Source organism: Electrophorus electricus, chromosome 13 (genome assembly GCF_041902795.1).
Source record: "Electrophorus electricus isolate QZ-2024a chromosome 13, ASM4190279v1, whole genome shotgun sequence".
Lineage (NCBI taxonomy): Eukaryota > Metazoa > Chordata > Actinopteri > Gymnotiformes > Gymnotidae > Electrophorus > Electrophorus electricus.
This window is the reverse complement of record NC_137509.1, coordinates 15,573,144-15,595,648: the sequence shown is the minus strand read 5'-3', so window position 1 is coordinate 15,595,648 and position 22,505 is coordinate 15,573,144. Positions and strand designations below refer to the sequence as shown.

General features: G+C 39.1%; 1 protein-coding gene and 1 pseudogene across 2 annotated transcripts; both read right to left on the bottom strand.

Annotated features, from left to right (window-relative positions):
* Window positions 1–10,630: 10,630 nt before the first annotated feature.
* Window positions 10,631–13,147, bottom strand: LOC113568898 (uncharacterized). 2 transcript variants are annotated; one of them, XM_035519961.2, is made up of 4 exons: window positions 12,804–13,147; window positions 12,016–12,378; window positions 11,423–11,773; window positions 10,631–10,910 (listed from the first exon to the last, which is right to left on the bottom strand). In XM_035519961.2, the coding sequence occupies exons 1-4, from the start codon at window positions 12,850–12,852 to the stop codon at window positions 10,783–10,785; spliced, it is 891 nt and encodes a 296-aa protein (XP_035375854.2). In that variant the 5' UTR covers window positions 12,853–13,147; the 3' UTR covers window positions 10,631–10,782. The 2 variants fall into 2 exon arrangements, with proteins under 2 accessions (XP_035375854.2, XP_081551215.1); XM_081695089.1 differs by having other exon boundaries at window positions 12,728–12,804.
* A 7,898-nt stretch (window positions 13,148–21,045) lies between these two features.
* LOC145643552 (uncharacterized) lies at window positions 21,046–21,975 on the bottom strand (annotated as a pseudogene).
* Between the last annotated feature and the right edge of the window lie 530 nt (window positions 21,976–22,505).

The window sequence follows — 22,505 nt, the reverse complement described above, 5'->3', positions numbered from 1 at the left end:
GAATTTTTATTTGCTATTCTGTTTTATAACAGAATTAAAAATCTATATTTTACATCAGATGAACACATAAATCAGTCAATGTAAGAGTGTTTTATGTTGATGACCATTAGAAATGTTATTCTTTGGTTATGTGTCACTTATAAATCTGAAAATATGCTGGTCCGCTGTAGTTTATCTCACTGGGTCTCACTGTGCACTGAACAGCTTCTTCCTGTCTCTCACTCAACAGGAAATAAAGGGCCACTTTCTGACAACTCCTTTTCTGTTATGCTTCACTCACACCTTCGCCTTATAGGGGTATTTGCTGCTGTTATTTGACCAACAGCTTGTGGTTTTTGTATTATACATGTAAGCAAGACCTCAAATTTTATCTGATCCTCTGCCATTCACACACTGGTTTCCCTTAAAAACGAAAAGAATCACCGTTTAATATGTGAATTTCAGATCTTGCCTGTGCTTGTGATGACAAGCAATATTTTTTATTGTTCCATTTATCTTAAATAATATATAGCAACACATGCTGGGGATGATTTTATGTCAGTGCATGGACTGCATTTGTTTTTGTATGTTTTTTTTTTTTTTTGTCAAAGCTGGTGAGACACACTCACCTTGACATAATGCTAGGAAGAACTGGAAAAAAGATCTGGAATTATGAATCTATTGTGTAAATATCTTTCTATATATTCACTAAGTGAAAGGCATCTACAATCCAGGTTTCGTTCCTGTGCAGGAATAATGTGTACATGTCCCTGTCCATGGTCCTGAAATTCCCTCCTGTGAAGCTGTGGTGAACAATAATCAAAAAAAAAAAAAAAAAAAAAAAGCTATGGAGCACAATTCTAATAAATTTGTGTCCTCATAAAAAAATGATTAGTGAACTTTTCATTTTGCTTTCATAAATTGGAAAACTTTTGTGTGACATAATTTGTTACAATTTAGAAGAATTTAGTAGAATTTAGTGAGAATTGTCATATTGATGCATTTTATTAGAGACAGTTCTTAAAAGCTTATCCTTGGCAACAAGCAAATATAAATGTAATTTCATTATAGTCCAATTATATAGTAGGCCTATACTTTAAATTGTTCCACTGTGTGAAGTTCTATACAAATAAATTCACCTTGCCTTGCCTCTGTACACCAAATTAGGATAACTAAAGTTTAAATATATAAACATGTGTTTATTCCCTTGTTTTAATGCACAGAGATGTTTACCTCTGAGGGTTATCTCTCTTGTCTTTCCATTATAGTTCACACTTACTCAGAGTTCACAGTCGAATTAACTCAAGATACATATGTGGACTGACAACCTTATTGGAATTCATCTAAGCTTTCCCTAAAGTTAATAAAAGCTTTTACATTTTTAGCTTAATAGATATTTAATTGTGGATCTTTTTGGTGTGTGGTGCTCAGCTACCCTATTTTTTCCTGCTGTTACCAGCAGGGAGTGGTGTTTGGTGAGAGCTCTATAAGCCTATATCAGTCAAGCCTGCCCTCCCACACCTTGACTACTTTTCTCTCTTCAATATGTTTACAAAAATATTTGTAAAAAATGTGATATAAATGGATTAAAAGGTCATAAAGATGTGAAATAATGATATAATAGTTTGTTACAATGACAGATGCTAAAGTAATATTTAGCAGTAATATTTTAGGTACAAACATGTGTGAAGGTTCTAAACCAATAAAATATTTGAAAGCCAACTCTAAAAAAAAACAAGCTACCAAAACAGTGTTGAGTATGGTTAAACTCTAAATGCAAAACAAAAAGCATCATGCTTCTCCTTTTAGTTGTTTTTAATTTAGCTGGAGTGAACAAGTCATTGTATTTTGGTCTGTGGTTATGGAAAGAAAGAGAAACAAAGTGCACTTTGTGCTGCAGCACGGGGTGTGAAAAAAGTCAGGCCTAGTCAATTTTGTGGGTGGAAACATTCAAACCAAGGTGCCCTCTCATGCAAACCTGCATGTCTAGCCATACAAATGCACATCTGCAGCCTGGGCCTTTGTTCTGTATGTGCAATTACATGCAACATTTTAGCTGGATGAATTAATCAGTGGAGAGGATGATGATGGCAGTAATAATAATAATAATAGTATTATTATCATAGTATTTATAATTCTTGTTGATTGTACACAAGTAAAATGCACAAAAATACTTGCTTTTAAATGTCCTTTATTATCACAATAAAAGTATTGTGTATTCTATTATTATTGCATTATTCTATTTAGAAGACCTTAAAAATAAATTATTTTTCCCATTCAATAATTTAAACAATTTCTGATATAAAGCCAAGAGTGGAGCAGTGTCTGCAGGCAATACAACCTTAGATCTGTTTGATATGTTTCTGACCCTAAACCTGTTGATGTATGGTTATATAAAGCTTAAATAAAGGTTGATTTTATTGGCCAACTAAAAGATGCACTGTGCTATTAGTGGTTCAATTTAAAATTTCAGATATTTTAGGTAATCCAGTTTACCTCAATTTAAAGTAATGAGGATGGTTCCATGCAGCAGAAATTTGTGACTGCAAAAGCAAAACATTATACTTGTATAGTAAAATGAACGCAATTCTCTCCAAATGGGAATACTATTAACTTTTAAAGTAAGACAGTTAAAAACATACTTAAGTATGCTAACATGTATTTTAGTATGGTGACAAATATAATATATTTTTTAAAATCCCAAACAATCAAATAAAGTTACTTTCAATAAAAGAATAATATTGATAACAATGCCTGTTTTTATCAGAACTGTTAAAAATTGTCAAAGAAATTGTGATAATCAACATTTAAAAATAATGTAGTTATTTACTTATGACTGGTTACTGGTAAACATCTCCAATAAATGTACTGCTCCATTGTTTTTCAGCACAGCGGTTCTTGCTGTACACTGAACAGCTTCTTCCTGTCTATCATTCAACAGGAAGTGATGGGCCACTCTCTGACACCTCCTTTTCAGTTTTGTTCCACTTACACCACCTCCTTATAGGGGCATTTGCTGCTGTTATTTAAACAGGAGCTTGTGGTTTGTCTAAACAAAACCTCCGGCTCTATCTAATTGATCTTGAAAATAAAAATACTTAGTCTAACAAACAGAATATATAGATATAATCTGACAAAAGGGAAATGTAAAATAGTCTAAATACTCTTTATACATAAAACTTAAAAAATACTATTAATAATTTTAAAGAGTAAAAAATACTCTTTAAAATGACAATTGTAGTCACTGAGAAATACACCCCCCCCCCCATTCTTTGTTTCTGCAAATAGAGGTTTTGCAAGTCATGGTGAATTAAATGAGAAAATAATTTGTAGTTTTATTTTCTATCCATGGCATAGGAGTGTCAAGAGGTTTTTGTTTGTTTGTGTTTTTAAGCACATAGCTTACAGGTGTTATTCTGCAAACAGCATGAACAAAGGAACATGAGCAGGAACAAAATGCCAGACTAGAGAAATGGAGCATAGAAAAATACCATAAAATCAAACAACTCCATTTGCATTAATATAGCATGTGGCAGAAAATGATCCTGCATTATGAATGTGTTGTGTAAATCATGTGCATGTTCAGTGAACTTTAGATGGTATTCAGGAGTCACTCTTTTACAGGAGTAGGTTACAAATGCCTCAGTCCCATTCTTCCTGTCCCTCACTCTGCAGGAAACCACAGCTACATTCTGTCACTGAGTTTTCAGTTATGCCACTCTCCCTGCCAAACTGTATAGTCATGTGCTGCTGTCATTTGACCCAGGAGCTCGTAGCTTGTGGTAAAAGTAAACAAGGCTTCAGGCCTTATCTGATTGTCTGTCTCCCACAGAAAGGCCTTCAAATTCTATCAGAACTTTATTACGCAGTGTGCACATATTTGTTTGCTTGCTTGTTTGTTTGTTCGTGTTTGTAAAAAAAATATCTTATATAGAGTTCTCAGTAGATTTGTTCTCAAAAGGTTTACTGTTTCTCCAAAAAGAGGGGCATAGTTTGTGATCTTGAAAATATATCATAAAAATAAAATACACAAAAAAAGTGAACCAGAGATTTCATTTAGTTTCATGCTCAGTCTGAATTCACTAGCATATCATAACCTTTGGTTCACCACAGTCAGCAAATGAAGTTGATCTAACCCACTAAAATATGTGACCATGCAACTAATTCCATCTCTCAATTTAAACAATATCAGTATCCTGGCAGGAGAAAGAAGAAAGCCAGCATGACAGATTGGGTGTCTGCCAGACCACCTCAAATAATGCAATGAATGGGGATGGCTCTTCTACTTTTTCAGATATCCTAGCGAAGGTCTCAAAGATGATTTGCCAGAATGCGTAGGACATGAAATTTGCTAGAATGTGTAAGACATTTCTAAAACATGTGCAGCAGAGAGGCTAGACCTGCCTGCATTCTTCACATGTGGGGTCTATGATGGCATTAGAAAGTCTGACTTTAGACCAGTGCAGATGGTATAGAATTTTTTATTTGCCTAACAGCATTCCTTGCATATATAGTAGTCAGTAGAGATCAAAGAGTGAGATTACACCTCTTCTAGACCAGACAGCAAATGCCTCATCTATGACTGATGGAACAATGTGAATGTTTGCAGTTGGTGCTACTTGCCACAAACCCCTAAGTGAAACAGATTTTCTACCCTTCCAGTGCAAAGACTTTGTGAATGGCAGGTTAGTACACAATAAGCATGCTGTAGAAATGGACCAAACAGATGCCCCTTCCAAAGTTGACCATTCAGTGACATCATTCTTTACCCAATATAGCAATGCTCTTATATCAGCTGCCTGTCATGATTGACCACCCTCCTAGCATCCCTGTCTCTGTGGTTTCCCTTTCTTGTGTCTTTGTTTTGCTTTAGTTCCTTGTTGTGGTTCCATTCCATAGTTTGATTTTCACTGCCCCTCGTTTGGTTTTCCTCACCTGTCATTACTTTCACCTGTTCCTCATTTCTAACCTTGTTATGTTCAGTATTTAAGCCCTGTGTTTGCCATGTTTCAGTTCTGGTCATTGTCCAGGCTGATGTCATGTACACAAGCTTTGTTTATTCCTAGCCTATTTGTTTTAGCCAGCTTCACTTCTGTCATCATATGTTTTGTTTCATTTAGTTTTTCATGAGTTCCCGAACTCTGTGTTCGTCAACTGACCCTGGACTAACGACTCTCAATATGGATTTGCCCATAATAAATCTTGCTCTTCTCCACACTTGGCATCTGCCTGCTAACCACTCAACTTTACACTGCCCAGAAATAATACTGGAAATTTAAGAGTGCCATCTGTCTTATCATACAAGGATCAATATACCTCTTTTAATTTGGGATGTTTTTTAGTTCCAAATAAAAGTTTATATAAAACTATTTAATTTAGAAAATGAAGATTTTTGTCTTTCATCTGTTTCTCTTTAGAAGAAGTTGCAGTCTTTGTTACCCATAAATCTCATCTGTTTGGGTGAGCCCACAACTCCTGTCCTCCCTTCATTACCACCAAGCACTCCCCTCACTCTCTACCTATGTTGTTTATGCCCAAGTCCCCCCTCATCTTCACAGGAGTGTAGCGGGTAGCACCATGTGTTTTGTACCCCACTACTTTGGTTCAAATCTTGTCCTAGTTGGCTTATTTCCTCTTTAGTTGTCCTTCTTTTTTCCATTCCTCATCCTTGTTCCACCTCATCTGCATTTGAGTCCATCTAAGAGTTCCTACTCTGCTAGGGTGTTCACCAGGGGCACAGTCTCTCAGGGTGCTTCACCCCTGATCAACCCCTGATGAACCCTGCTGCTCCATTACAAAAACATGTTTGATCTGGTGATATGATGATGGGAAGAACCCCCTCCAAACAATGTTTCAGAATTTTATCAAGGATTTTAGCACCAGTGTTTAGAATTCAATGAATGAGAATGAGGTTCACTCAAGAGGTTTTTTTTTAATTTATTGAGGATTAAAGAGATAATCCTACCTAGTACTTGTTTGATGGGATTTTGATTTTTAGGGATTTTGATGAAAATTATTTTTCAAAGACTGATAGCAATAAAGGGGAGGGGGGTGATCTGTGTGGTCACTGCAATTTACTACTTTTCATATATTTGATTAATAAAGCTGTCTCCATAGCCAAGAAGTCTTTGTCCAGCCAGAAAGCTGTCCCCAGGCCTATAGAAGGTTCATGCTAAGTTTTAAAATATAATCCAGTGAAATATTCCAATATTTTTAATTTTATGCATGTCCATGCTTTTTGAGTCTTGAACATCATTGATTATTTGAATGACTTGATTGGCAATTGATGAGGGAGTATCTGGCCAGCTGTTTTTTAGTGTCGATTTCCAACAGGACCTGAAGCATAGGATGTCATAAATTGGATACCTACACCTAGTTTGCCTGCATTAAAGTCTAGCCCTAATGTAAACCTATTACAGTACAGCTAAGAAGAATCAACTGCTTGTAAACAGATCTCTTTCTGCATGTCTGATACAAAAACCAGGCCTCTCAAAAATAGAAAAACAGTTTGATTGTCTAATGCTGATGTAGAACCCTGCAAACCACAACTCAAATATGCTTCTCCTTCCATCATGTGTACTTGTGCTCAGTGGAATTTGTAAGTGTATGTGAAATATGTGTATTTCTATCTTATTCTACAGTATTTTTCTTATTATTTTCTGTCATTGAAAATGTGTTAAGTAAAAAAATGTTTAAATAAAAAATTAGTAACAATCTGTGTACAATTATTCTTTTTTTGTGTTATATAATCATGTCTTTAGTCTGAACTACTTATTAATTGTCAGCTTTGCACTGGCTGATAAAGTACGATGTTAAAAATTATCAACGACAAATTGAAAGAAGACGATTATGAAGTTATCAAAGTATCTGTTTTCATTGAAATTCTTTATGGCTTTCAGGCTTCATCCTTAAATGGACATCTCAAACCCTTGCACTGATGGTGAATATTGGACAAAACGCAACTTTTACCTGTGCCAACATTTTAAGAGAAACAAGTTACCTAGCATGGTTCAAACAGACCAATGGTTCTCTCCCACTTTGTATTGTAACTAAATATTATAGCTATGAAACAAGAAGAACATTTTAAAATGACTCAACAAAACCCATCCTTGAAAATCCTTGAAAAGCTCATCCTTGAAAATCATGAAAGTGGATTATACTGACACTAGTCTTTATTATTGTGGAGCTTTTTTGCGGGATCAAATGGAATTCTATAATGAATCACATTTAGATATTAAAGGTAATATTGGATGATTAAAAATATTTATTCAGAAATATTCTTTGATCTTTGATCTTCTATATGATCTATGCCTCTACTGTATACTGTATTATGTGGTTTTGTTTTACGGTTTGTCAACATACCTATTGTTCTGAGTACCTGTAGTAATGCATGTGATGATTTTTCATTATGATACCTTTCTAAATAGGTCATGATGATATACCTACAGAGGAGCGTGGTGGTGATGACATCTTTTTCAAACTAACACTGCTCTTGAGTGGAATCATCATTATTTTGATCATGGCCCTGGTGGTACTGTTCCTCCTCAGGCTAAAAAAGAAAAGCAAACAGGCCCAAGGTAAACTCAAGAATGACAGCTTATACAGGTTACAATAATAAGCTTTCCAGAATTCATAGAGAATTTAATGTCAAAGAAACTGCAATCAGGCTTTTATCTCACACAAAATCTGCTGTCTTTAGCTAAAAACACATTTATTTCTTGTTTCCTTTCAGATGTTCCTATCCAAGCCCACTGTCACCATGTAGAGGTAAAATTGGTTACAAATTGACATTGCAGTGTATACTTGCATATTCAAACACTTGTGGGTTTTGTGCTTCTGTTTCATTTGCACCAAAAATAATAACAAAAATCCAGTTAAATCAATCTTCAATTTCATAGTACAAGATCCCACTTGTACTAGTTAATTTGTTGATTTTAATCCAGAATGTTATGTGATGTTACAAGACACAAGTATTGTACAGCAGTTACATTAATAGTAACATAGTAATGTAATCCATCTGCAACATTGTGTTCACCTGTAACCATGTAGTTTTCCTGTAGAAGCACAGTAGCTCTAATACACAGGTATTGAAGTAAGGCAACCAATGTTTCACGGCAAGAGTTTTCTTGCCAACTAATTACCTCAGTATACATGCTTCTTTTTTTTTTTTTCAATCACACAGAGTTGACATTTTAGCCTACAAAAATAAAGGCTTTCAACAAGGCCACTCTACCATTTCAAAAATGGTAAAGTAACTGTTGCTCTAGTTAACAGTGAATCTAATCAGTAATTCAGCTATAGATTATGACGTAGGCGGCACAGAGGAAGTGAGAGGTAAGGTTGAACTGATATGTTCTTTATTCTCCATGTAATTTGAACAAACACTAAAATAAGTCACGTTAAATCTCCTGGAACAGAGTAGGATTGCACCGAAGGGCACTCGTGGTCTCGTTCGCTAATGTGCAGCATTTTCCCTCCAAACCTGTAGGATTATAAATAGGGAGATATAGAATGAGGAGCAGGTGTCTCCTATTAAAAGACATGTGACCGTGACACAGGTACTTTGTATATAGACTTTATATAGTTGTATATAAGGCTGACTTCCCACTGCATACATCATGATTTTATTTTGTTGTAAGCCAAATCATGCATGGTGTATGAAAATCTTTGGTTGTGAGTTAAGATTGGTGGACATATAATGCATAAAGTGACATACTCCGTTTTGGCCAATTTAGTGCTTCTGAGACTTTTGTGTGATGACTTTTCAGTTCTGGTAGTGTCAGAAAATGTAAAAAATCAGAGTGAGATTGCTCCTTCAAGCAGGTGCATGATTACATGCTGAATCAACATATTTATATACTGACTTGTGAACTATAAATAATAAACTGCAATAAAAACAATTTTATTGTGAGGTATTTTATGTTTTCAAGTGTATTTGTGAGGTATTTTATGTTTTCACGTGTATTTGGACAGTTTTTACTTGTATCTGGTGCATTTACATGTTTGCTTATAAGGAAAATAAAACCTACAGTTTTCACAGTCTGACTTGTGCATACACAGATTTTTCTTTAATGGGCTTTGCTCTTGATTTTTTTGAAGATGCTGGCTTATGAGAAAAAACTCAAAGCAGCATAATTCAAGGAATCCTTGTCATCAACCTGCAAGAGCAATAAAATAACATTCATAACAACGCAAAAGTTTAGTTATCAGCTTTCAAATGAACATTCTGTGTCATACAGTGAGATACCACTTTTTTGAAGTAGGCTTATTGATTGAGAGATTTGAATAACATCAATTTAATTCTGTGGCAATTCAGAAATTAACACTTACCTGATTCACTTGTATTGTTTGAGCAGTTAAAGAGTCTTGGAAACAATCAGAAAGTATAATTAACTGTAATTTCACATTTAGAGATACTGGATATTTATGTGCAAATATATAAGAAAACTTGACAAATCCATACCTTTTTGTCGATACTTTTGTAACATTCTGATAAGCATTATAACCACAGTTACAGTTACGATGTTTGATGATCCAACAAGGATCATAGCGCTTTTTACAACTGATACGTCGATGAGTTGTTTTTCATGCTGTGTTATTTTAAGATTTGTTTTACATGGATGCTACAGAGATGACTCATCAGTATAATTATAATTTTTATATATATATATATATATATATATATATATATATATATATATATATATATATATATATATATATATATATATATATATACAGTTTGATATTGTAGGGGAGGGTGCTGTGTTCTTTCGTCTTTGTTGTTGTTATGCTGCCAGACACACAAACAAACTACAATACCCAACATGCTGTTCTACTCCAGGAGGGCTACTGACCCAATCATCGACAGGTCATCAGAACCTCATCACCTGCATATTGAGTTCACCTGTTTTCCATGTATATAAGCCATTCTAAGAGTGTTTTTGTGAAGTATTGCCTCCAGTTTACCTGAACATACTGAGCGCGCTTTTCCTGTTTTTGCCCTCCTGTTTTTTTACCTAGTTTTCCCATTACTCTCAATTCTGATTTTTGCTTACCCCTTGTTGGATCAATTATATGCTCAAAATAAATGTGTCACAATTAGTCCCTCCCAACTTCCTTGTTCCGTGTTTTCCCTGTCTTGTGTATTTTAATTCCATGCAATAGTTTAGTTTTCTCCACCCCTCGTTTGATTGTCCACACCTTCTACCTTGTTTAGTTCATGTATTTAAACATGTATTTCAATCCTAAACACCCCAAAATAAACCATTATTAACCACAGAAGTTAAATGCATTTACCTCAATAAGAAATAAATAACATGACAGTGCTTGAGAATACATTTTTAAGCTGATATATGAGCCAGCCCTTCATTGTCATACAACTAATCACTTCAAGAGGCCTTTCTGTATAGGATAAGAGGGGTTGAAGTGAATTACTGCTACACTTGTATGCACACTTGACTGGAGTGGACATACCTTGAATAGGCAGAAATATGTAAATAAGCTTTTCCTCGAGAAACAGTTATTTAAAAATGGGCTGTTTTTGCAGCTTCTGTATTGACTAACATTGTGTGAACAGTGTGTTTTGAAACTTGAAAGCATATTTAGATATTACTTCAAAATTCTTTATTTCAGTGAAGCAAGGGAAATTGAATTTTCCAATGACAATAATTATAATGCATCTCCAGAAGAAATCAAATAAAGTGACATGTATCATGTGGTCATAATTTAACAGACTTTTAAAAGTGAAAAGAAGATATATAAAGATATATGTAACATTTTCAATATTTGTAAGGCATGTTTTTAATATTTTTTATTTAATTTAAAGAAACAATGGAACACTGTAAGAGTAATAAGCATGACAGCAAGAATCAGAGATCTTAAAATGGAGAGCCCGGACAACATATTCATCTGTTCAATACAACTTCCACCTGCATGGAAAAGAAAACAGCAATTATTTACTGTATTTCTTTGTACTGCATATTGAAAGTCATATGCAATAACAGTAATTTAGACTTTCCCCCAAATAGTTTATTTCCAATAAATAAAAGGAATAAAACTGAATAATTATAGATGATGTAATCTTATGTATTCATAAATAGCTGAGAATACACAGTTTAATTCATTCATGTTTCAAACCACTTAATCCAATTCAGCAGCACAGGGCGCAATGTTGGGACCAACCCTGGACAGGGCACCAGCCCATATGCATGTTAAGCTGAGATACCAAGTTATGCTAACATGCACAACACTGGAATGTGGGAGGAAACTGTAACTCCACTCAGTATTTTACAGTAGTCTATAAATATCCATAATTTTTAATAGTATGCTATCTCTAAGTATACTATGTATTATCTTTAATCTATTTAACCTGGTGTTAAAACACCAAGTAGTAGTAATTGAATGTTGCTTTTTTCACCTGACATTATATTGCAATCCTTACCATTGAAGAACAGTGTAGTTCCATTCCCAAACAGTATCTCTCCACAAAGAGCCACAGCACAGTAGTAAGTACCAGCATCAGAGAGGCTGAGATTCCTCTTTGTGAGCTCATACACAAAGCTCTCTGTAAGAGAGTCAGCCACAGAGCTCTTCTGACACTGACCCTTGCTATGTCCATTAGAATAAATAATTCCTGGTTGAGACTCTTCTGAACAATGTCTGAACCAATAGACGCTGTGTCCTCCGACACAGATCTCTGTGAGGACTGTACACTGCAGAGTCACAGAGTTTCCTGGATGAACTGGTTCCAACATAGGCTGCTGGAGAAGTGTGTGGTTGGAATAATGTGCACCTTAAAAAGTAAAGAATTAGAAGAGAAAAATTGTAATAATGAAATTAATTGTAACAAATACAATTGATATGTAAATAGTATAAACTCTAACTTTAAAAATGAAGTAATCAACTAATGTGTAACATAAAATATTACCAAATAAAAAGTCCTTGATCCAAAATGTCTGATAATAAATATCTGCAATAATGTCCAATTAAAATTCTTATTTCTGCATTAGCATTTTGGTTGAAAGTGTAACTAACCTTCAGAATCTTTGATCACCAAAACTGTTCCATCTCCAAAAGTAATGATATTCAAAAAAGCCACGGCACAGTAGTAGGTCGCAGAATCAGACTGCTCTGTTTTCACAATGCTCAAAGCACAACTGCTGTCTTCAGTTTGTACAATATAATGGTTTTTGTCAAAACCATTATAAAATGTGGCTTCTTTTGAGTAGCGCTGAGAGTCTGCAACTAGTAGTTGTCTTGTTCCGATAGTCTGCTTGTACCATGAAACTTTATGCATAAAGTCGGAGGAATAATTACAAAGAATTGCCAGATTGGCTCCAAGTTCAGCCGTTATGAGAGGGTCCTTTTGCACAACCCCCACCACCTGACATTGTGCATCTGAAAACGCAAAGAGAATATATGCATAAACATTCACTGAAAAGGACACTGTAATCATATGAAAAACTAAAATAGAAAATCTAACTTAAAAAAGCAGTCTGAGTAAAGGTATATAATCAAGAACAGGAACCTAATTTCTCAGTGAAGTCTGGAAGAAAAACATATTTTGTAGAAATATATATGTTTTTGCAAGTGAATTTATGCAAGTGTACTTATCAAACATATTATATTAACAGACTGGTAGAATTCAAAGACAGATCTTCTAAACAGTTTAACAAGCCTTAGTCTGTAATTTCACTTTTATAATATCCACATAAAATCACAAATACTTGATTCTTCTGATGGTCACCTTTTTATCATTCCAGTACTTAATAGATGCATCTGTTTTCAGAGAGGCATGTACAAAACAAATTTGTTCCACTTACATGCTCTTTGTATAAGGATTTGGTGGAATAATCCTTTAACTCTGCCCATATATTCATTTGCACAGAATAATGGCTAGTGAGAACAACATGTCCTTGTATGGGATGTAGCAGTGGTTGAGTGTCCTATTTCCCCTGGTGGGGAAGATTATGTGCTGATAAAGGTTGGGCACTGCATGCTTGAGGTTAGCGCTGTTGAAATCCCCAACCACGATAAGTGCAGCGTCCTGGTGCTGTGCCTGAAACTGTGTGAGAGCCTCATGAAGTTTAACAGTGCCGTAAGGTGAGGAGCAGGACACACAGTGCCTCAATAGTAATAGACGTTTGTTTACACACGTGAAAGACAACACCACTCACATATAACATAAGCAGTGAACGCTAACACAACTACAGCAAACATGAATGATGTGAACACAAGCATGAATAAACATAATGACAATGACTGATAAAGACCCACACACCAACAGCCGTTTAAATGCACATACATCACAACACTAAACCTGAGGGTGAGGGTGGATGAGGCACAGTTGCCCACTACTGTACTGTACTACTGTATTGTACTGGCTAGGATACATTCTATGAGTAGATGACAGCACTTTGTAAGTCATAGTTCAGTGTATTGTCCTGTCCTCAACCATCAATTAATCTCACCTGGTTAAAGGCATAACTGAAGAAGTTATCCTATGGCTGTTCTATCAGAAAATACCCATAGTTAATTTCACTAGTCAAAGTCAACATCAAATGTATTTATGTAGCGCTTTTTACAACTGTTACGTTGGCAAGTTGTTTATGTTGTGGTATTTAAATATATGTTTTACATGAATGCTACAGAGATGACTTATCAATTTATATATATATATATCATGCTGTTCTACTCCAGGAGAGCAACTGACCCAATCATCGACAGTTCATCAGAGCCTCATCACCTGTATATTGAGTTCACCTGTTTCCCATGTATATAAACCATTCTAAGACTGTTTGTTTTTGCGAAGTATTGCCTCCAGTTTACCTGAGCATACGGAATGGTCTTTTCCTGTTTTTGCCCTCCTGTGTTTTTGATCTAGTTTTCCCATTACTCTCAATTCTGATTTTTGCTTACCCCTTGTTGGATTTGGCTGCTTGTATTTTTGCTCTACAGTTTTTTGGACTTGGACTGTTTTCCTCAATGATTTCATCAATGATTGTCTGACCCTGGCTAGATTAACCCCTATGGATCTGGATTACAATAAAACTCCTGCCTTTCTCTGCAAGTGTCTGACTTTGCTTACAACGTTAAGGTTGTATACTGTTCTGTGATAAGGAGTTGAGGAAAGAGATAAATATTTTATTTTCTTTTGTTTTTGGGAAGTTAATGGTTGAGTGGGCTTTAGTAAATGTTTGTTTAATGTGTTGTGCTGAAACACTCCTATTTAGATTCAAATTATGTTGTTGTTATATATATTTTTGTTTATGTTTTTGTTACAGTATAAAAAAGAAAACAATAACATCACTGAAAACCCTCTATAGAGTGCATCTTCATGTTTCTTTTTTAATGTTGTGACCTTTTTGGTCCTAGAATTCGAGCTCATGAAAGGTGTAGGTAAAAGGGCTGTAATAACAACAGCTGTTGTCACAAAGCAGCTTTACATATATCTGAGTCCAAGTCCCCAGTGAGCAAGCCAAGGGCAACAGTGGCAAGAAAAACTCTAGAGAAAGAGGGGGACCCATGCTCCTCTGGCTGACAATGTACACTACAATGATATGAACAGTTGAGAACAAAATAAGTAATGAGAAAAAAAGACGGGTTTTGTGTCTGAAACCCATCTGGCCCAAGAATGTCTGTCTGTCTAGGCCAATGGAGAAGTAAGTGGCTGAGGTGGAGGTGTGGTGGACTACAACAGGGGGGCATCAGGGGATGGTAGGAGGAGCCATACTTTATTATGTATAGAGTCAGCAGAATTATTGCAAAGTATTGTCACATTGTTTTCAAATTCAGCAATTATTTTAGGACTCAGGACTGAGTGAAACTTGGCGATTATACAGTCCAAATTACAAAAGCAGTTTGGGGAGAAGAATATAAAGAAGAGGAACCGATTCTCACCAAGGACATCTGGAAGACAAATGCTTATAGTAAAAATAATGGTTTTTGCATTTGTATATTTTGAGAAATTCTGCAGTAATATCACAAAACATAGTAAATATAAAGAATGATGTTATCTAAAATTTCCTGTAAGACATTTGACAAGTCTTTGTAATTTCAATTATATTCTCAAAATACCAACAGATGTGTCACGATTAGTTCCTCCCAGCTTCCATGTTCTGTGTTTTCCCTGTCTTGTGTATTTTAGTTTATGCAATAGTTTCATTTTCTCCACCCCTCGTTTGATTGTCCACACCTTCTACTGGCCCCGAGACCAACAGAGATGTCGGAGGACCAGACAACCTGCCACGGGCCAGCGTGAGCAAGGTAGTTTGGGGAAGGACAGGGAGCAAGACAATGACAGACACAGGGACGCACACACTAACGGGCACGGGCACAGACACAAAGGGGAGCAAAGTGACTGGTACATTTAGCGTAATAGGGACAGACACGGTGACAGTGACAGGCACATGAGCACCACCACACACATTCAATAGTCCAGGGAAGGGGGAAGGAACCCCAACCAGTCCCCCAGTCGTCGGCTGGGTCGAAGATTGACCAGCCTGGCGGGAAGTGTCCCTCGCCAGCCTTGGTAGCAGCGACTGCCCTGGTTCTGGTATTGGTACCGCTGCCTTTTTTCCTGCACAAGGCTTCAGCGTAGGTGCATATGCTCTGGAGCTCTTCGCCTCAGGCGGGGGAGTGTCCTTATCCAACAACGGTGCCTCCCTGCTAGCCACCCAGGTTAGCTTGCTTGCACCTGGGCAGTATGTCCTAGGCAGTGCCTTGGGTGCTGGAGGCTCCTTGCTCTCTGAGCTTTTGGCGTCGCCGTGGGAGGGAGGATCCCTATGAGGGTACTCTTCTACCTCCATTGGAGCTTCCTCCTCACAATCGGAACCCCTATCCGACTGCAGACAGATGTTGCTGCACTCCTCTGTCTCTCCGTAAACTGTCTCCCCTATGATCATCCAGGTAGGGATCATAGGACCCAGCAGAGTCCATCTCCGAGTACTGGTCCTCTTGGTCCAGCTGTTCTCCGTAGGACTCTGCACCATCCGATCCTGGACCATACAAAGGGCCCCCCCAAAATTGATCAGTGGGTTCCTCCTTCCTGGTAGCTCCATGAAGTGAGGCCAGGATGAGGGAAGGTCTTACCGCTGGAACGTAGGGGTCCACAGAGTCCGACTCCAAGGACTGGAAATCGTTATACCAGTCTCGCTCGTCCACCGGGGTTCCGTATGACTCTACTGCTTCCACACCTGGAGTCAGGAGGTTGCCCAAGAACACGGGAGACTTCGCTGCATGTGCTGTGGGAGGGCATTGAGGGCTGGCTCTGTGGCTGTGGCATCGGCAGAGCCAGCCCAAGTCCTGTGTACCTCGTGCTCAGAGTTGTGGCTCCTTGCCCCTGAGTGCTATGCCAGTGAGGCAGGATGCTGTAGGGGTTTACTCCTTTAATGTTCACTGGCTTTAGAGCAGCAGCCCTCTCGGTTCCCCACTGAATGAGCTATGGTGGCATACATCACCTCCTTTCTGACTGGGCAGGCTCTGGCATGGGCCACTCTGGTCTGGGAGCACTAAACAGATGTATGTTCCACTGTGGTGGAGTTCACTGCTGCTCTCAAGCAGACTTTTCACCATCCAGTTGCTGGAGGGGAGATGGCTTCCTGTCTCCTTAATATACCCCAGGGGAAAAGAGTGGTGGCTGATTACACCATCGAATTTTGCACTATGGCAACCGGGAGTGGATGAAACTCAACAGCTCTGATTGCTACTTTCCACCAGCACCTCAGTGAGGAGCTTAAAGATGATCTGGTCCACTGAGATACTGCTGCCTCTCTCGATGACCTGATCGATCTGGTGTTGCGAATTGACAATCGTGTACGGGAGAGGGGCAGAACATGGGGACCAGAGATCAGTGGAGGCTCTCGTGGAACTCCATGCACTTTTAGCCCTGTTTATGTGCCTGACAAGTGGGTGGGAGTCTGGACCTCAGCCAATGCAGCTCGGACACACCCACCTTTCCTGAAGTGAGCGTGATGCACGGATTCAGGAAGGGAGGTGTCTGTACTGCGGAAGCTCAGGTCATCTCCACCCAGCTTGTCCTGAGCTCCGGGGGAAAAGACAACATCCATCAGGGATGGGAGGACCCTTGACCGACTCAACTAGTCCTCCCCGAGCTCAAGGGTTGTTAAGTACCACAATTGCTTGAGGAATGTCTGAAACGCGTCTCCAGGCATTTGTGGACTCGGGAGCAGTGGACAACTTTCTCAATGCTTCAGGTACCCCTGCCTTCAGCAACATAATCCCCATGTGGACTGGCTGACCCAGTCAGTGCTGTCTTGGAGTTTGTCATGTCAGAGCTCCTGTTTGCAGCTACCCAAGCCTCGTTCTGGGTCCGGTCATGGTCCCGGTGGACCAGACCTGTCTAGAGTCCCCCAGGAATACTAGGACCTCGGGGAAGCATTCAGTAAACAGAAAGCCCAACTATTGCCTCCCCACCGGCCATATGACATGGCCATAAACCTCCTCCTGGGCTCCAGTCCCCCTAGAGGCTGCCTGTTCTTCCTTTCAGGGCCTGAATGTCAGGCAATGGACGAGTATATACAAGAGTCCTTGACCCTAGGGTTATTCCGGCTGTCTACTTCCCTGGGGTTCTTCTTTGTTGGGAAGAAAGATGGTGGGCTACACCCCTGTATAGACTACCAGGGCCTTAACAAAATAACCATCAAGGACTGCTATACCTTGCCCCTCATGACATCAGCATTCGAGAAACTGCAGCAGGCCTCCATTTTTACTAAACTTGACCTGCGCAGTGCCTACAACTTGGTGAGAATCCAGGAGGGAGACAAGTGGAAGACTGTGTTCATCACCCCCTCTGGGCACTACGAATACCTCATCATGCCATTTGGGTTGAGGAACGCACCCGCTCTCTTCCAACAGTACATCACTGAGGTCTTAAGGGAAGCCCTTGACAGGTACGTGTTCATCTACTTGGATAACATATTGATCTACAGCCAAACGGAAGACAAACATGTTACCCATGTTAGGCGTGTCCTCCAGCTCCTACTCGAGAACTACCTCTTCATCAAGCTGGAGAAGTCCACGTTCCATGCACAAACCATCTCTTTTTTGGGATTTATCGTCTCCCTTAACACATTACGTATGGACCCGGCCAAGGTACGGGCTGTGGAGAGCTGGCCCAGACCCACCTCGGTGCGTCTGGTCCAATGCTTCCTGGGCTTCACAAACTTCTACCGTAGGTTCATGAAGCACTTTTGCAGCCCCATTGACCGCGTTGACCAGGAAAGTGCCTGGTCGGTTCTGCTGGTCCACTGAAGCGCAGCAGGCGTTCAAAGAACTAAAGCGCCATCTAATCATGGCTCCTATTCTTTGGCTCCCCGATGCAGACCTTCCATTCATTGTTGAGGTGGATGCATCTGAGGTGGGTGTTGGTGCAGTTCTGTCCCAGCGATCAGGAGGGGACAAACTGCATTCCTGTGCCTACTTTTCTCAGTGTCTGTCCCCAGCAGAACGGAACTACAACGTGGGCGACCGCGAATTACTGGCAGTCAAGCTTGTACGAGGAGTGGAGAAACTGGCTGGAGGGGGCAAAACACCCCTTCCTGGTCTGGATGGACCATAAAATCTTGGCCTATAAACATGCAGGCCAAGTGACTTAATCTGCCAGGTCAGATGGGGACTATTCTTTGCCTGGTTTGATTTTACCTTATCATACCGGCCGGGCACTAAGAACATTAAACCTGATACCCTCTCCTGCCGGTGGGAATCCTCGCTGCCTTCTGCTCCTCCCTAGACCATTATCCCAGAGGCCCGCATCATAGCATCGATCCAGTGGAGAAGGCAGTATGTCAGGCTCTTGTGGCTGAACCACCGGGATGGCTGTATGTACCTAAGGTGGTTAGAACTCAGGTCCTCAAGTGGGGACATGCATCCCCCTTTTCAGTGCACCCAGGAGTCACACGGATGCTTGAATTTCTCCATAGACAGTTTTGGTGGCCACGCATGGAACCCGACATCTGAGCATTTGTGAAGTCCTGTCGCATCTGCACTCAGTGCAAGGACCCCAGGACAAGGCCCGCTGGTCTGTTGCACCCACTGGCTGTCCCTTGGCACCCTTGGTCTCATCTGTTGCTCGATTTTATCACGGGGCTGCCCCCATCAAGGGGCAACACTGTGATTTTGGTGTTAATTGGCAGATTCTCCAAGGCTGGCCACTTCGTTGCACTGCCAAAACTGCCATCTGCGAAAGCGACAGCATATTATTACTTACTCAAGTTGTCCATCTTCATGGGCTGCCTAGCAACATCATGTCAGACTGCAGGCCTCAATTCACTAGCTGGTTCTGGGGGGCTCTTTTGTCGGTTGTTTGGCGCAGAAGCCAGCTTCTCCTTTGGCTTCCATCCGCAATCCAATGGCCAGACTGAGTTAACCAGGACCTGGAACACACCCTCTGCTCTCTGTCCTCTTCCTGCCCATCCTCTTGGTCTGACCATCTATTTTGGGTGGAGTTCACCCAAAACACTCTGTGGAACTCCTTAGGCATGTCACCATTCGCGTGCCAGTACGGTTATACTCCACTCATGTTTGCTGACATGGGTGTCTGGTCTGCTGGGCAGACAGTCAGGCACTGCCGCTTGGCCTGGCGGAGGGCACGCAGGGCTCTCTTATCTGCTACAGCTGCTCAAAAACATTATGGCGACAAGAGACGGCGACCAGCACCAACTTATCGGCCGGGACAGCAGGCTTGGCTGTTGGCAGGGTTATACCCACAAACTCGTCCCTTGCTACATCGGGCTATTCAAGGTACTTCGCCATATAAACCCTGTTTCTTATCGCCTTGCCCTTCCCCCGTCATTGCATGTCCACCCCACTTTCCATGTATCTCGCCCTAGGCTTGTATTGTGTTCAGTGGACCCCTCTGACCCACCGGGTCTGCGCATGGTAGACAGGGCAACAGCGTACCCAGTCAAGTGTCTCTTGGAGTTACGAGTTCATGGTGGAGTCCAGTATTTGGTGGACTGGGAGGGATATGGGCCAAAGGAGTGTTCTGGGGTCCCCTGCCATCACATCCTGGACCGCAAACTCGTTTGGGTTTTTCGAGGGGATCGTGTGGCTGGCCTTGTGACGTCAGGAGCTGCCCCTTCCAGGGGGTGTACTGTAAGGGTTGGCACCAGGCCGAGGCCCCCTCTGGCCATGAGAGGGAGAGTTTTTGCTATGCATGACTGAAGTAGGATTGAGCACCATGGACAATAGGGCTGTTCACTTTGTCTGTCTCATTTGAGTTTTATTTGAAACAAGCCTAGAATCACCAAAACGGGAGTTCAGTTTTGTTGCCCATTCATGGCTGTCATGTTGCATATAAATAGAGAGACTAATATGGTATTAAACAGAGAATAAAAATGTTCTCATTTCAATTATACATTGTATTTTGACCTGAGCATAAACATCTGAATTGTTCATAACTTCTGAATTGTTCATAAAGGTATAAGGTTTTCAAGCAAATCTCAAAGCTGCATAGTTCAAGCCATCTGTGTCTTCGACCTGACAGAGAACAAAATGTTATAAACCATGCAGAGAATAGGAGTATGTGTTATAAACCATGCAGAGAATAGGAGTATAGTAAAATTAGTCTACTTTTATGTGCAAGAAAATTTTTATTATTATTTTTTTTACCTTATTTGTGTGTCAAGTGACCTTGACTTTGTCGTGAACCTTTGAAGGGAAAAAAGTAAGTAATAATGTTCAAATATTTGTGAAAATATTATGTTAAAATTTAAAATGACTCCAGTATTATAGATTAGTCTTTAAATACAATGTAATTTAACCAACTTTTCTGTTGGTTCTTATATAACAGTCCACCCAGAACCATGATGATAATAACAGTGAACACATTACATATTGTCAAAACAGTAACAATCTATCTGGTATTTTCTGAAATTATCAAAAGCAATAGGTTAAAAGCAAATTCATTTATAGACAATGGTCTATTTTTCCCATTAGTTATATATATATATATATATATATATATATATATATATATATATATATATATATATATATATATATATATACATATACAGTTAAAATGTATTACAAAAAAAAGAATCACTATTTATTAGTGGTTTTACCTTCAACATCAACTTTAGTTCCATTTCCAAAGAGTATTTCCCCACATGCAGCCACAGCACAGTAATAAGTTCCACCATCAGAATGTCTGGTGTAACTCCTGGGAAGGTCGTAGACACAAGTCTGTGTAGGAGATCCAGCATCAGAGTCTGTCTTACACTGATCACTCCTGTTGCCATGAGTTTAAATGATTCCTGGGTGAGATTTGTTTGAGCCATGTCTGAACCAGTAGACACTGTGTTCTTCTGTGCAACTCTCAGTAACAGCTTGTAGTGAACACTGGACTGTAAAATATTCTCTGTTCTTAAAAACCATTTCAGTTTTAAGCTGCTACTTGATCTTTTCAGCCTGAAAAATTTTTAAAAACAAAGTAACAATGGAGAACCATTAATCAGGCCAAAGAGGAAAAGAAGCAGAACAGTAAATCTCTGCACACAATTACCTTGAAATAGCATAAGGGGCGCAGATCCAAACTCTACAACATTTGCCTTCACTGTTCCACAGAAATATGTTCCTATGTTATCTTCTGAGATTTCATTAATGTTGAGGTCTAACGTTTCATCACCCAGAGCAACACTGAAGTGGCCATTGTCAAATGCTTGAGCAAATCTGTGTTTTGTACCATCTTCAGTTGTTCTCACAACCTGCTGAGGCAACTTTCGTAAACTCATCTTATACCAAATGAAAATACCTTTGCTATCTTTGACCTTGTTTTGGCCACATTTAATTGCCACGCTATGTCCCTGTCTAAATGTTTGTACCTGAAGTTCCATGATTGTAGAGGTTTTAACAGGAGAGTAAAGAATGCATGTTACTTATATGCAGTTGATACTGTAGCATAAACATACTGGTTATTAAAAATATGACTTACCAGTTATCAAGAGGCAAAGAGTGAAAAAAAATACTAAGCATTTCTACTGTTTAGTAGAATCTAGTGAATCAGAAAAAGAGGCTTTGTGTTATTTGAATAGATATTTTAAGCTTATAGAAGTCATGCGCTCATTTGATTGGTCCAGTAGTTTTGAGGAAATGCTATGTTGTGGTTTCATATTACAGATGATATATTGCAGTGTTGCTATTTAAAGTAGTAAAGAGGTTTGTCAAAATGAGGCACAGAAAATATTTTTAAAAGTTGTCCTATAGTGCTGTTACATAAAACTTTCAGCTCAGTTTATTTGGTTCAATTTAACACAGGGTATTAAGGTATTAATATGTTTAACATGCAAATCAATAGTCTTTTGTTTTACACTGATTTTGACTAAGAAACTCTAGTACAAATTCTAGTTCATTGGTATAATGGACTCTAACCTACGGTACTGTCTAGGATGTATTCTTTGAGTAAATGTTTTCTAAAATCTGAGTGTGATATATAGGTTGAACTCATTGTAGGTCAGCATTGCCCATTAGCTACTGAAACATGATTAAAACACTGATAAATAAAT